Source organism: Hemiscyllium ocellatum, chromosome 32, assembly GCF_020745735.1.
Source record: "Hemiscyllium ocellatum isolate sHemOce1 chromosome 32, sHemOce1.pat.X.cur, whole genome shotgun sequence".
NCBI classification, from domain to species: Eukaryota; Metazoa; Chordata; class Chondrichthyes; order Orectolobiformes; family Hemiscylliidae; genus Hemiscyllium; species Hemiscyllium ocellatum.
The window spans coordinates 37372438-37385788 of record NC_083432.1 but is presented as its reverse complement, the minus strand read 5'-3'; the positions used below and the strand labels follow the sequence as shown (position 1 = coordinate 37385788).

Genomic DNA, 13351 nt, shown 5'->3' with positions numbered 1-13351 from the left:
GTCCTCTGTCCCTCACATTTATATCAGATGAACATAACTCAAAACATATTAAAAATACGTTACATTTTACATTCAACTGTCTTTATATCATGAAAGAATTCTTTGTATTGTTTCTTCTACAGTGCTTAGTACCTTTCAAAGCAATTCTGCCTTGTTTGTTTATATTCTTTTCATATCAGCTGGGTAAGCAGAAAATACCACATGCATCTTTTGGTTTCGAGGTGCAATCTCTCCACAATGTAGGTTCCACGAGGCAATTTGCTGAACAGCCTCTCAGGATTACCACAGATTTATCGTCAAATAAACACCAGCATTTCACATTCATCCCACTCTGGCTCTTTGGATCCAGTTAGCCCATTTATAATTTATTCCTAGAATACAGAACATGGAACAGTACTGAACAGAAACAGGCCCTTTGACCCACCCTGTCTGTTCCAACTATGATGCCATTCTGAGCTGTTTCCAACTGCCTGCACAAGGCCCATATCCCTCTACTCCTTGCCTGTCCATGTGTCTAAATGCCTCAGCAGCAACGCGCAAAGTTCAGTTGCTCTGTCTACATTGTCTATAATAGCAAGATCCCCTTGAATACCAGCTAATATGCAAACCAGATGAATGAAGCCAAACTGAACCTCACTGTGGGATGGGTTCATCTGTGGTAGATATACATTACCAGGGTTTTAGTTATCAAGTAGGTTCAAAATAAACAGATAATCTAAGTCCCCCTGAGATTTATATTTTTCCTGATTTAGCTTTCAATAGTTTTTTTTGTCTGGGTTTCAACATATGCAATTCCTGCTTTTTTCATTTTGTCTTCCCTGTCCTCCATCTCCTTACAGTCTTCTGGCACCACTCGTGAACCAAGCCAAGCAGGTGACCTGAGTTCAAAGTTCGACAAACATTGTTTTGTACCCACTCAGCAAGAATAGTGTGGACTGAATTGTCTTCCTGTGTTACTTCCCTCCCTGTGGGTAAAAGGTACCCCATACTTTGGCATATTGCCTGATTGGAACTGAGCTATGACTCTTGCCTTTCCTCTCCATGTTAGTGCAAATGGTATAATACTCCACTGCAAAGCACCAGCTCACTTCCAAATTTATTTTTAACTTTAAATATAATTGTTTGCAGAGATCTTTCGAGCTATAATAGGTGAAACAAAGTATTTGTCCAGTTTCTGTCAATTAACCTGTTCTTTGAAGTAGGTTCTCAAATTCTTTGAATAATAATGCTGAAAAGGGCTTTAACTGAATGTTAATTACTTCCATCATGGTGTACTTTATTTTTGTGGTGGTTTATAGGCAGGCGGATGAGTCAAACTTTGACTTGCTCAGTTCGTTGTCATAGAGTCAAAGAGATGTACAGCATGGAAACAGACCCTTCAGTCCAACCCGTCCATGCCGACCAAATATCCCAACCCAAACTAGTCCCACCTGCCAGCACCCGGCCCATATCCCTCCAAAACCTTCCTATTCATATACCCATCCAAATGTCTCTTAAAATGTTGCAATTGTACCAGCCTCCACCACATCTTCAGGCAGCTCATTCCATACACGTACCACCCTCTGCGTGAAAAAGTTGCCCCTTAGGTCTCTTTTATATCTTACCCCTCTCACCCTAAACCTATGCCCTCTAGTTCTGGACTCCCTGACCCCAGGAAAAGACTTTGCCTATTTGCCCTATCCATGACTCTCATAATTTTGTAAACCTCTATAAGGTCACCCCTCAGCCTCCGACGCTCCAGGGAAAACAGCCCCAGCCTGTTCAGCCTCTCCCTGTAGCTCAGATCCTCCAGCCCTGGCAACATCCTTGTAATCTTTTCTGAATCCTTTCAAATTTCACAACATCTTTCCGATAGGAAGGAGACCAGAATTGCACGCCATATTCCAACAGTGGCCTAACCAATGTCCTGTACAGCCGCAACATGACTTCCCAACTCCTGTACTCAATACTCTGACCAATAAAGGAAAGCATACCAAACGCTGCCTTCACTATCCTATCTACCTGCGACTCCACTTTCAAGAATCTATGAACCTGCACTCAAAGGTCTCTTTGTTCAGCAAAACTCCCTAGGACCTCACCATTAAGTGTACAAGTCCTGCTAAGATTTGCTTTCCCAAAATGCAGCACCTCGCATTGGGATTCCATTGCTTTCAAATCTGACCATGATGAACACACAACAAATTGTAAACTGGCACATGCACTGCAGAAAGTCAATCCTGAAACTAAACAATCCATAAGCCCAGATAATCATTTTAGCATTCACTTCCCTAAATGTGTCATTTGTTTAATAGTTAGAAGTAGAACACAAATAAGGAAATTTAATCCAAACCACAAGGCTTATTTGCAAGCTATTATCTGGGCCTCTGATCAATACTCAATTCTTGATCTCAAGATATACATTCATCGCCCGTGCTTGTAGAGTTCAGCTCCATTAAATCCTCCTTAGAACTCAAGCCAGAAACAGCAGATAATGGGAAACACTGTTTAGAGCTTGGTGAGCTAAATATGGAGTGGCTAGGATTGGGAATGACTGAGAAGGATTGACAAATGTTTAGCGAGGTGGTCTCAGGCTGATAAGGTGTAGGAATGATTGAAATCAGTGGGCTGGGGGTTGGTGAGATTTGAACAGAATGCACAGAGTTTGAAGAGTTGTGAACAGGCTGCATGGAGCTTGAAGTTCGCAAAGCAGATAGATTCGCACCCGCTGTAATCAGAGGAGAGGTACTGGCACTTATAGATGGACAGAGAGAATGACAAGGGCTTGGCGACGTTGAAAGGTTTAGATTCTGGGATGCTAATGTAGGCCGCCCAGAAGGAGAAGCAGCAATGGAGCATCCACTGTTCCGTGAGACCGACCGAGCAACATTTGGAGAGCCTGCTACAGCTTGAGTAGGAACTCGATTCAAGTCTGAGTGATGCACTGGGCTCTTTCCCTGATCACCTGGAGGTATTTGATAATGAAATGACGCCACAGGACTTGAGACTGTGTGGAAACAGTTGACCGTTGGATGGTGAAGTTCTACATCCGCTGTCCTTTGGCATGATACAGTTGCCCTCACAGAACTCCCTGGATAGCATGCTGCAGTTGAAGGATTGCTGAAGTTCCAGGAGCTGGGAGTCCTTGTGTTTTGGCTGTGCTGAGTCCCAGTGATTGGGCCAGGTTGTGCATGTAGAGCAGATGGCTGTAAAGCATATGAGCATCTTGGTTGCCATTCAACCCCAGTGCTGTTTGCAGAAGGAGTTGAGGATGAAACCATGGAGACAACATAGGGGGAGCAGTTCATTGTAGGGGTGTACTGCGGAGCAGCCAATTGCCTTTGAAGAAGGTGCATCATATGATGAAGCTCTTTGGCAAGCTGAGATACTTCCTGATTCAGATCATTCATCTGTAAATAGACAAGACAGATTCTTAGCAGCTGAATGATTTTTGTTGCATTAATTTCAGAAGATAGCATTCTAATTCCTGCAGTAACAGGTGTTATTGAAGTATTAATGCAGGTTTAGTATTTGAACAAAATGCCAAAGTAAAATTAAAGTGGCTAATAGATCTCTTGAGCATTATAGGAATGCTGAAGGCATAAGTACAGGTCTGGAGAATTTCATCTTTCGAGGCTTTTAAAACTTTGTGAAGTCTGTACCAGCACTGTGCCATAGAATATTTATTCCACAAAAAACAGCAAATTCAGAAGCAGTCACTACATCAGTCAGTTTTTACATGATTTCATTTATTTCCTTCATATTCACATTTTTGACTTTCACCAAGAAACTACCCTACAGTGGCAAGGAATGGAAAGCATGAAAGCTTTCAGCAACACCATAGATGCTGTTCTTAGATTATACATATGGGGAAAGATTTAATTCACACTCTTTCCCGCAGGGTACGCAGCATCATTGCTTGAGTGGCTTAACTCTATTCTGCAAAATAACATGTGGCAAATTAGAACAGGCAACAGACTGACAGTGCTCAAATACCAGGCATGCACAATAATAATAGCTGCCAAGGGTGTGAATTCCTCTGAGGCAGTGCCACAGAAGGGGATATCCTCAGGAGAGGGAAGAAAGAAAATTGGCAAGAAAACTTGATGAGACTGAAACATTTATGACATTACATATAAAATAGATGCCTTTTATGAAAGCAACAAAATAGTAGAGACATCATCCAGAGATTAGGAAACATCTGGGAATAATCTTGCTACACACAAACTGGAATGCAATGACTCTAGTTCCCACATATATTTTGTGGAATTCAGCAAGCTTCCACCTAAGCACACTTTTCTGCATAAATGCTACTAATGATATCTCCACAGGACTTCATATGTAGAGCTGCTATCAAACAAATGGGAAATGTCAAGTTTTCAAGTTGTTTTCTCTGTGTGGGTGTAATTGTTAAATGTAATTAGTGCAGTGAGTTAGATACTAGAGGATATTGCTTACTTAAATTCTTTTTACCTTTTGCCTTCAAGACTTTCTGACTTTTCACATCACCTTGAGTGACCAATGTTTTGGGAGGCAAGCTGGAATACAGACTAGGCACCTTATCACAAAGAATGTGGTAGTCCCTCAGAACAAACATGACGCTTTGCACTTGCCAAGAACCTGCAGTGAAGTCTTTTAACATTGGAAGGCTGCTGTGCTACCATATGGTTCTAGCTGAGCAGAAACCTCTCCCAACCTTACTGCCTGCCATAGTGTTATGGACCAGACCAAACCTCCTCAATATATTTGAAGAAGGTAGCCTAGACCTGAACTTTTCTTTATTTTAAAGGTAGATGTGAAATGCCGTGTTCCAGATGCTATGTGACTGATCAAAGTATTTGACGTTAAGCAAAACAAAATGATTTTAAACATTATAGTTAGAATACAAACAAATAAAAGAAGAATTTGCAGTAACTTAATGATTGGACACCTTAACTGAATAACATATACAGTCACTATTACTAATTAACTGTTCCAGTATAGTAATATCTCATAAACACATCCCTGGGCAACAAGGCAGATTCAGGTACAGTTTCTCTCATGCAGGTCTCCAATCCAGGAGGTAAAAACCATCAAGAGAAGATTCAGAGAGAATGGCAGCTGGGAGACATTCACTGCAGCTTCAAACTCTTTTGAGACCCCAAATCGCTTCTGCTCAAAACTAAACCTAAAAACTAAAAAAAACCGAGAAAATCTGGTCACACCCAGGCTTCCATTGTTCCAACTTTAAAACAAAACTTACAAATTGTTCACTTTCTTAGAGACAGCTTGACACCTCTGCCTTACAACCCTCTCTTCAAATTAAAGATCAAAATAATCTCTTAAAGTGACAGCATCATCACAATAGCAGTACAACTATGTGTGTCTGAACCTGGGGTGGTGGGAGAGAAATCTGTATAATAACCCTCTGACTCAAGGACTCAGACCTTAGGAGAATAACCTGTACTTCTTTTCTAGGATAAAGTGAGGACTGCAGATGCTGGAGATCATAATCAAAAAGTGTGGTGCTGGAAAAGCACAGCTGGTCAGGCAGCATCTGAGGAGCAGGAGAGTCAATGTTTCGAGCATGAGCTCTTCATCAAGAATGTTTCTGATGAATGGTTTATGCTCAAAACGTCGACTCTCCTGTTCCTCAGATGCTGCCTGACTGGCTGCACTTTTCCAGCACCACACGTTTTGACTCTGTCCTTTTTTCTGAAGAGCAGTTTGAATTTTTGGTCCATTTATAGTGATGTTTAGTTTTAATTTCCATGAAACTTGAAGTTGCAAAAGCAACAACATTAGAGAGCGGCAACTATTCTATTTGAAGTGGCACGGCGAACAATCTATTACAGACAATTCAGCTGTAACAAAAATCAGAAAGTTGTCAGAGTTTTCCACATACTTTACCTCCTGGTTAAGTCTGCAGATGTTCCGTTTTATTTCTTGTGCCTCAGCTGCCGCAGCTGGATTCACCTGAGATGCAGCTGTCAACAAAAGATAGAATCATTAAGGGAATATGGGGACAGAAAGGAAAGGGTTTAGAGATGAGGCCTGAAGATATTGCATGATTAAGTCTGAGAGAACTGGAAGTTTTCATTTTATTTTTAAATTTTAACTTCCAGATTGGTATCATTATTTATAGAGAGAAAGATGTTTTGGATGTAAGTTTGCTCGTTGAGCTGGAAGGTTTGTTTTCAGAAGTTTCGCTACCATACTAGGTAACATCAGAAATGAGCCTCCTGTGAAAGTACTGGTGTTATGTCTCATTTTCTATTTGTTTCTTAGGGTGGGTGATAACACTTCCAATTCCTTTTCTCAAAGGATGGTAGATGGGGTCCAAATCAATGTGTTTATTGACGGAGTTCTGGTTAGAATGCCAGGCTTGTCCCAGTCGAAGTGGTGTCCTTCTTCGTCTGTATGTAAGGATACTAGTGATAGTGGGTCATGTGTTTTGGTGGCTAGTTGGTGTTCATGTATCTTGGTGGCTAGTTTTCTGCCCGTCTGTCCAATGTAATGTTTGCTATAGTCCTTGCATGGCATCTTGTAAATGGCATTTGTTTCGCTGGTTGTTTCTATTGGACCCTTTAGGTTCATAGCTGATGTTTTAGTGTGTTGGTAGGCTTGTGGGCTACTATGATGCCAAGGGGTCTGAGTAGTCTGGAAGTCATTTCAGAGATGTCTTTGATGTTGGGTAATGAGGCTAAAGTTGCTGGGCGCATTGTGTTTGCTTGTTTGGGTTTGTTGTCGAGAAATTGGCAGACTGTGTTTATTGGGTATCCGTTCTTCTTGAAGGGACAGAAGGACTGTAGCAAACAATGCATCGGACAGATGGGCAGGAAACTAGCCATCAGGATACATGAGCACCAACGAGACACCAAAAGAGATGATCCACTATCACTATGTCCTTACATACAGATGAAGAAGGACACCACTTCGACTGGAATAACACACCCATCCTCGGACAGACTAAACAAAGACACATATGGGAATTCATGGAGGCCGAGCATTCTAACCAGAACTTCATCAATAAATACATCGATTTGGACCCCATCTACCATCCTCTGAGAAAAAGAACCAGAAGTGATATCAACCACCCTAAGAAACAAAGACACATAAATAGAAAGTGGGACACAACATCAGCGTTTCACAGGGGGCTTACTGATGATGTTACCTAGTATGGTGACGAAACATCTGAAAACGAACCTTCCAGCTCAGCGAGCAACTTATATCTAGAATCTCAACCTGAGCTATAAATCTTCTCAAAGAAAGATCTTTGATAGCTGAATTGGTTCCATATGCACCACTACAGGTGGATTACTCCACTCCAAATGGCTCCATATGCCATTGAGTCATGTAGATATGCCTCAACAATTGGAAGTTATTAATTAAAAGTAATTGATACTTTCTCCAAATGTTTTTCAAAAAAGAATAACAAGAGTTTGAAATGGCAATACAGCCCCAACTTCAAAAAGCAGATGCATCCTGGATCATGTGACTGGATAAAGCATAAGAGACAAGACAGAATTGGCTAGGGATCTGGTGAATTATGCTGTCCATCAAAGGACCACAGACTGAGCATAATCTAATCTTGTCCACCCAGATAATACTCCAGAACTGTTGCCATGGCCACAGAACTGCACATCCCTGGGAATTAACAAGAAGTTGGAAACATGGAAATAAGGGCTTATAAATCTCTGTCCAAAATATAATGCATTTGTATAAAATTGTTCTGTCTGTTGTTTAATGCCACTAATGTTGACACTTCTACTGAAGTCATGGACTTACAGATGCATTACACGTTTTTCCATGACTACCTTCGCCAGTAACTTCCAGACTAAACTTCTGAAGCGCACATTTCAATATAATTTGTCTTTTGGGTTAAAGCATCAGGAAGTTTCTTATAAACAGGTTTTAAGAGGTGCATCTGAAGCATTGTTATGGATTTGGGGTTGTTAAACTGCAACTCATTGACTACTGTTCAGCCTTCAACACTATTATCCCCTCAAGACTGATTGTTAAAATTAGTGATCTCGGACTAAGCCCCACTCTTTGCAACTGGATCCTCAGTTTCCTGACCCATGAGCCACAATCAGTGAAGACTGGGGACAATATTACATCCTCACTAACACTCAATACTAGAGCTCCCCCCAGGGGTGTGTACTCTGCCCCCTACTGTACTCACTGTATATCCATGACTGCGTCGCAAAATACCAGACTAATGTCATTTACACGTTCGCTGATGACACCACCAGTCAGTCGAATCTCAGATGGTGATGAAACAGATCACAGACGGGAGGTGGAGGACCAGGAAACATGGTGCACTGAGAATGAGCTAGCTCTCAATGCCAACAAAACCAAGGAATTCATTATTGACTTTCAGCGGGATGTTACTCATGCCTCCTACACATTAACAGTGCAGAGGTGGAACGAGTGGAGAGTGTCAAGCTCCTGGGAGTGGTCATCCACAACAAGCTTTCTTGGAATCTTCATGTGGATGCACTGGTTACAAAGGCCCAACAATGTCTCTTCTTCCTCAGGCAGCTGAGGAAATTTGGAATGACGGCGAATACCCTTGCCAACTTTTATGGATGTGCCATCGAGAACATTCTGTCTGGATGTATCACTACCCGGTAAGGCAACTGTATCATTCAAGATTGGAGACAGTTATAGAGAGTGATGAACTTGGCCCGGACAACCTCCCATCTATAGAATCCATCTACCAGGACCGCTGTCAAGGAAAGGCTGCCAGCATTCTCAAAGATCCATCCCATCTGACAATGTTTTACAACAACTCTACTATCGGGAGAAGTTACAGAAGCCTGAACACACCCACCAGCCGGTTTCACAACAGTTTCTACCCTACTGTTAGAATATTGAATGGACTCACAAACTCTTAAAATTCGCCTGTACCTGTATTTTTGTTCTTGCCATTTTTTACCTGTTATTTACTATCTATGCTACTTAACTATGTGACCTGCCTGTATTGCTCACAAAACAAAGCTTTTCACTGTGCCTCAGTATACGTGACAATTAATTCAATTCAATTCAATTTAAGATTTACAGAAAAATAATTATCCAGCCAAGCACAAGAAGATATTCTCCTCAAGTTTGGTTGTTGATCTGATATAATGGCAGCAGTAATTCTAAAGTATTGGCATTTTAAATTATCTGGAAAGCAGGTGGATGTCTTACAAGACAGAAACTAGACAAAGTGGATACCAGGATGATATTTTCACTGAATTATCTAGACCTGGCAGCCACAATATTTGAATTATGGTTTGACCATTTAGGACTAATAAGAAGAATATTTTTTCACTCATTGTGTCATGAATCTTGTACCTCAAGAACGTATTAACGCTCAGTCATTAAACATATTCCAAGACAGAGATCAAAGGAATTTTGGAGATTTGGGAAGTTGGGGAACTAATTAGATCAGATGGTTAGAGTGTGGTGAAGATAACTATCAACAGCAAGGATTTAATTCTGCACTGATATACAGCATAATGATATCCTGAACAATTAGTTGCTGTATAGAGAGAGGAGGGATATATTGCAGGAAGGCAAAAGCAAATTTTCCTGTTCTTCGATGCTACCTGACCTACTGTGCTTTTCCAGCACCACACTCTCGACTCTATACTGCTGGAAGCTAGAGTTGAGGTAGAGTATCAAATATGATAGGCTCAAAGGGTCAATTAGCTTACTCCAGTTCTTATATCTTAGGTTTATAAGTCTGTTCATCAGAGCAAGCAGTTTTAGCTTTATCGGGCTTCATATTAAGAGGAAGAAATTTCAAATTCAATAGATGCAGTCTGCTGGCAGACTGCAAAGCTGTTTCAGAAGCCACAACAGAGATGTTTCTATCATCACCAGCTAGAAGATTTAATAGAGAAACAACAGTGTGGACAAAATCCAATCAATAACTGCTCACGGTTCGGCCCAACATGGTTAAGCAGTGATAGGGCCAAGCAAGACAAAAACATTGAAAAGAGACAACATGAAAAGCCCTATTTATTGACCTGGCAGTTGAGCATGTGGTGGAATATAAAATTGAAGGGTTATGCTGAGAGGAAAGGTAACACAAATGCAAGTATAAAGTGAATGGGCTGAATTGCCTCTTCCTGTGTTGTCTGTTCTGTTATTGCTGGAGGGGTGGGAGATGTTGGCCCTGCTTTTTTGTTCTGGGTGTGACATGTGCTTCTGCTGTAAAGAAAGCGACAGCAACCTCATAAATTGGAAATTTAGACTATTTTTTTTCCCTCTAGAGCATTTCACTTCTGTGAAATGTTGCTTTCAGAATTATTCAAATATAAAAACTAATAATCTCACAAGAAACAAAACATTGAAGATCAGCCACAACTGAATCAGGTATATTCCTCCAGTCCTTTGTTTATATCCCATTTTCATGCTAATAACATTTCAGGTTGCAACTGCACTGTAGCCTGGGCTCATGCACATGAGACAAATGAATGGGTTTGTTTAATTCCTGGAAGATGAAGCAAAACCACAGTGTAAAGTAATAGGTGATGCATTATATATCATTCATCACTCCTGTGACTACAATAGAACTGTCTTCAGAAAACAATATGATCTGCATTCTCACTACAAATAATTTTCTTTCAATCATTATATTCATAGCATTGTACAAACTGTTCTTAGAGAGTATATTATGAGGCCTTGACTTATATCATGGTTTTTAATAAGCCAATGAGTCACTACTGTTCATTGCTATTATTTGGTTACGTTATAGCAATTGTATTATTGAGCAAGTACATTTTTAATTAATTGTTGATGAGTTAGAGCAAGATTTCCGTGACTGGAATTGTACGAAAGCAAACCCAATGGGAGAATATGGGGGTGTGGAGATGTAATATGGGGTGGAGGTGGGGGGTGGGGGCTTGTCTGTTGGCTTTCAGTGTTGGTATTTTACCACTGGCATGGAAAAGGTGGCAGGTATCTGCACATCCCAGGTCAATTGAGGTCCACGACAATGATGTTTTAACAGCACTGAATGGTGACTTATTCACACCTTTAATTCACCAGCACACCCTGGGAATGTTTCTGTGGGCTCAGGAAGTGGGCCTCCTGAAAGGGCATCCTGTGACCCACAGAGGACCTTCTGAGTGCCAAAGGCTTCCTTGGCTGGAAGACCCCTTTTCTCACTCTGACCTAATGGTGGACACATCTCAATTGCCAGAGCTTTACAATTAGGCTCCACTGAGCTGTGATCTGGGGTTCCTGGTTGGCGGATGTTCTGGGACTTGTTGCACTCCTGACGGGCACTGAGGTTCTACCCATCCCTGGTGTTGCAAAGGGCGGGTCTGGCTTCGGCGTCATGGAATACTCCAAATAGAGCATTCCGTGTCACTTGACCTTTGTGGAAATACTTGCAAGGAAAATTTGACCACAAGTCCATCAGGAAGTGGTCAATGCACAATGTCCTTGAGAGCCTGCAGGAAAAGAAGAGGGATGATCCAATCACTGAGCAAACCGTCAAAGTCATTGGGCAGGATGCCTCATCACCAGAGCTTTCCAACAAGCACCAAAGCATCGCTTGGTTAGTGTTGAGAAGGGCACTACATGTGAGATCTTTCATGTATGCCCGCGCTCTGTGTGCCATACACGCTGTCCTCAAAGCAGCATTGGACCACCGAAGTGGCCCAATGAACAGTCTCACAATGACAGTTTGGGCTGGTATTTGCCTACACTGTTTGCTTGGAATCAAAAATTTGCTGTTCTCCTCCGAGACTTCAGCACAGCAATCCAATATAATGTTGTTGCCAGTCTGCTTATTTACACACTATGAAGAGCTCTGAAGTCTCCTAATTTGAGGAAGGATGTTCTGGCTATGAAGAGAGTACAACACAGATTTACCAGAGTGATTGGTTAGGACTATGTTCACTGGAGTTTTAGGGGGATGGGGGGGAATCTCATAGATGTCAATAAGATTCTAAGAAGACTTTTGACAGGGTAAATGCAAGAAGGATATTCCCAATGACCAGGGAGTCCAGAGCCAGAGGTTACTGTTTAAGGAATCACATAGTCCACTTAGGACTAAGATGAGGAGAAGCTTCTTTTCCCAAAGAGTGGTGAGCCTGTGCAATTCTCTGCCACAGAAATCCATTGAGGTCAAAACATTGAATGTCTTCAAGAAGGCATTAGAGATAGATCAGAGGGCTAAAGAGATCAAGAGATATGGGGAGAATGCAGGAACAGGGCACTGAGTTGGATGATCAGCCATGATTATGTTGAAGGGCAGAGCAGGCATGAAAGGCCAATAGTTCACTCCTACACTGATATTCTATCTTTTTATGTTTTGTAATGGATTCTGACAATAATATATGTAATTACAAGGTTTTTGGTTGACAGCTTAAGAGAAGGTCAGAGGACAGTGTAATCCAACAATTGTGGAATAGTTTTCTTTAATTCTTTCTGGAGACTACAGATCTCCAGGGTTCACGATTTCTCTGAGAAACTGCAAACCAAAATCACGAATGGAACCAACCTCACTCTATCAAACTTGCCAGAGAGGGTTTAAAATGGCCACGTCTTGCCAAGGCTAGGAACACTGCGTGGAAAGGGATGTGGATAACGAGTGTTAATGCTTAAGATCATCTCAATCTTCCAACTCAGGACTTGAAACGTAACGGGCAATGCTTGATTTGCATTCATTCATAAGCTATTTTGAATTCCTTGCTGCACTGAGCAGCCAAACCCCTTGGTCCTGCAATTTTGTCCATCGAACCAAGGAGTTTGGCCATCCAGTGCAGCAAGAAATTCAAAATAGCTTCTTCATGAATGCATTTCAAGCATTGCACATCATGTTTGAACTCCCAAGTTGGAAGATTGAGATAATCTTAAGCATTAACACTCGTTATCCACACCCATTTCCCATGATGTCTAAGAATGTCAAGAACAGGAATGGAGACTGAAGACAGGAATCTTGGAAATGACTCCCACCTCCCATTTTTAACGTTTGGCCAGCTTGGTGAAAATCACGGATCAAGATCATCAGATTGGAATCAAGTTTCTGTAATATTAACAGGTTTTGCATTAATTTATGTGGAAATCACTTTGCATCAACGCAAAATGGCAATACAGCAGCAAATTGAGCCAGGCATCTGTTTGTATTTTTGGTTTATCCATTTTAAAAACAATGGATTAAAAATTTATGAACTTCTCAGAGAGACAACACCAAAACCTTTCGACATTTCAAAATGCAGTTGAATATGCCCAAATCTTTTTGATCATTTCAAAATGCAGCCAATTAACTTAAAGGAAAGCACTGGTTTAAAATAATTTCTGCTTTATACACAAGCCAATCATCCACTATCTGTTTCCCAGTAGTAAATTAAACTAATCAAATTCATTAAGACAATGCTAACAATGTTCAAAG

At 41.2% G+C, this 13351-nt stretch overlaps 1 protein-coding gene across 1 annotated transcript in view; it reads right to left on the bottom strand.

The window, feature by feature from the left end:
* Nucleotides 1-2387: 2387 nt before the first annotated feature.
* kcnh4b (potassium voltage-gated channel, subfamily H (eag-related), member 4b) overlaps nt 2388-13351 on the bottom strand; it is a 169616-nt gene continuing 158652 nt past the window's right edge. Inside the window, exons 15-16 of the mRNA XM_060848909.1 lie at nt 5866-5942; nt 2388-3386 (exon numbers count right to left, since the gene is read on the bottom strand). Coding sequence (XP_060704892.1) covers nt 2388-3386; nt 5866-5942 — 1076 coding nt within the window. The remainder of the gene's footprint in view (nt 3387-5865; nt 5943-13351) is intronic.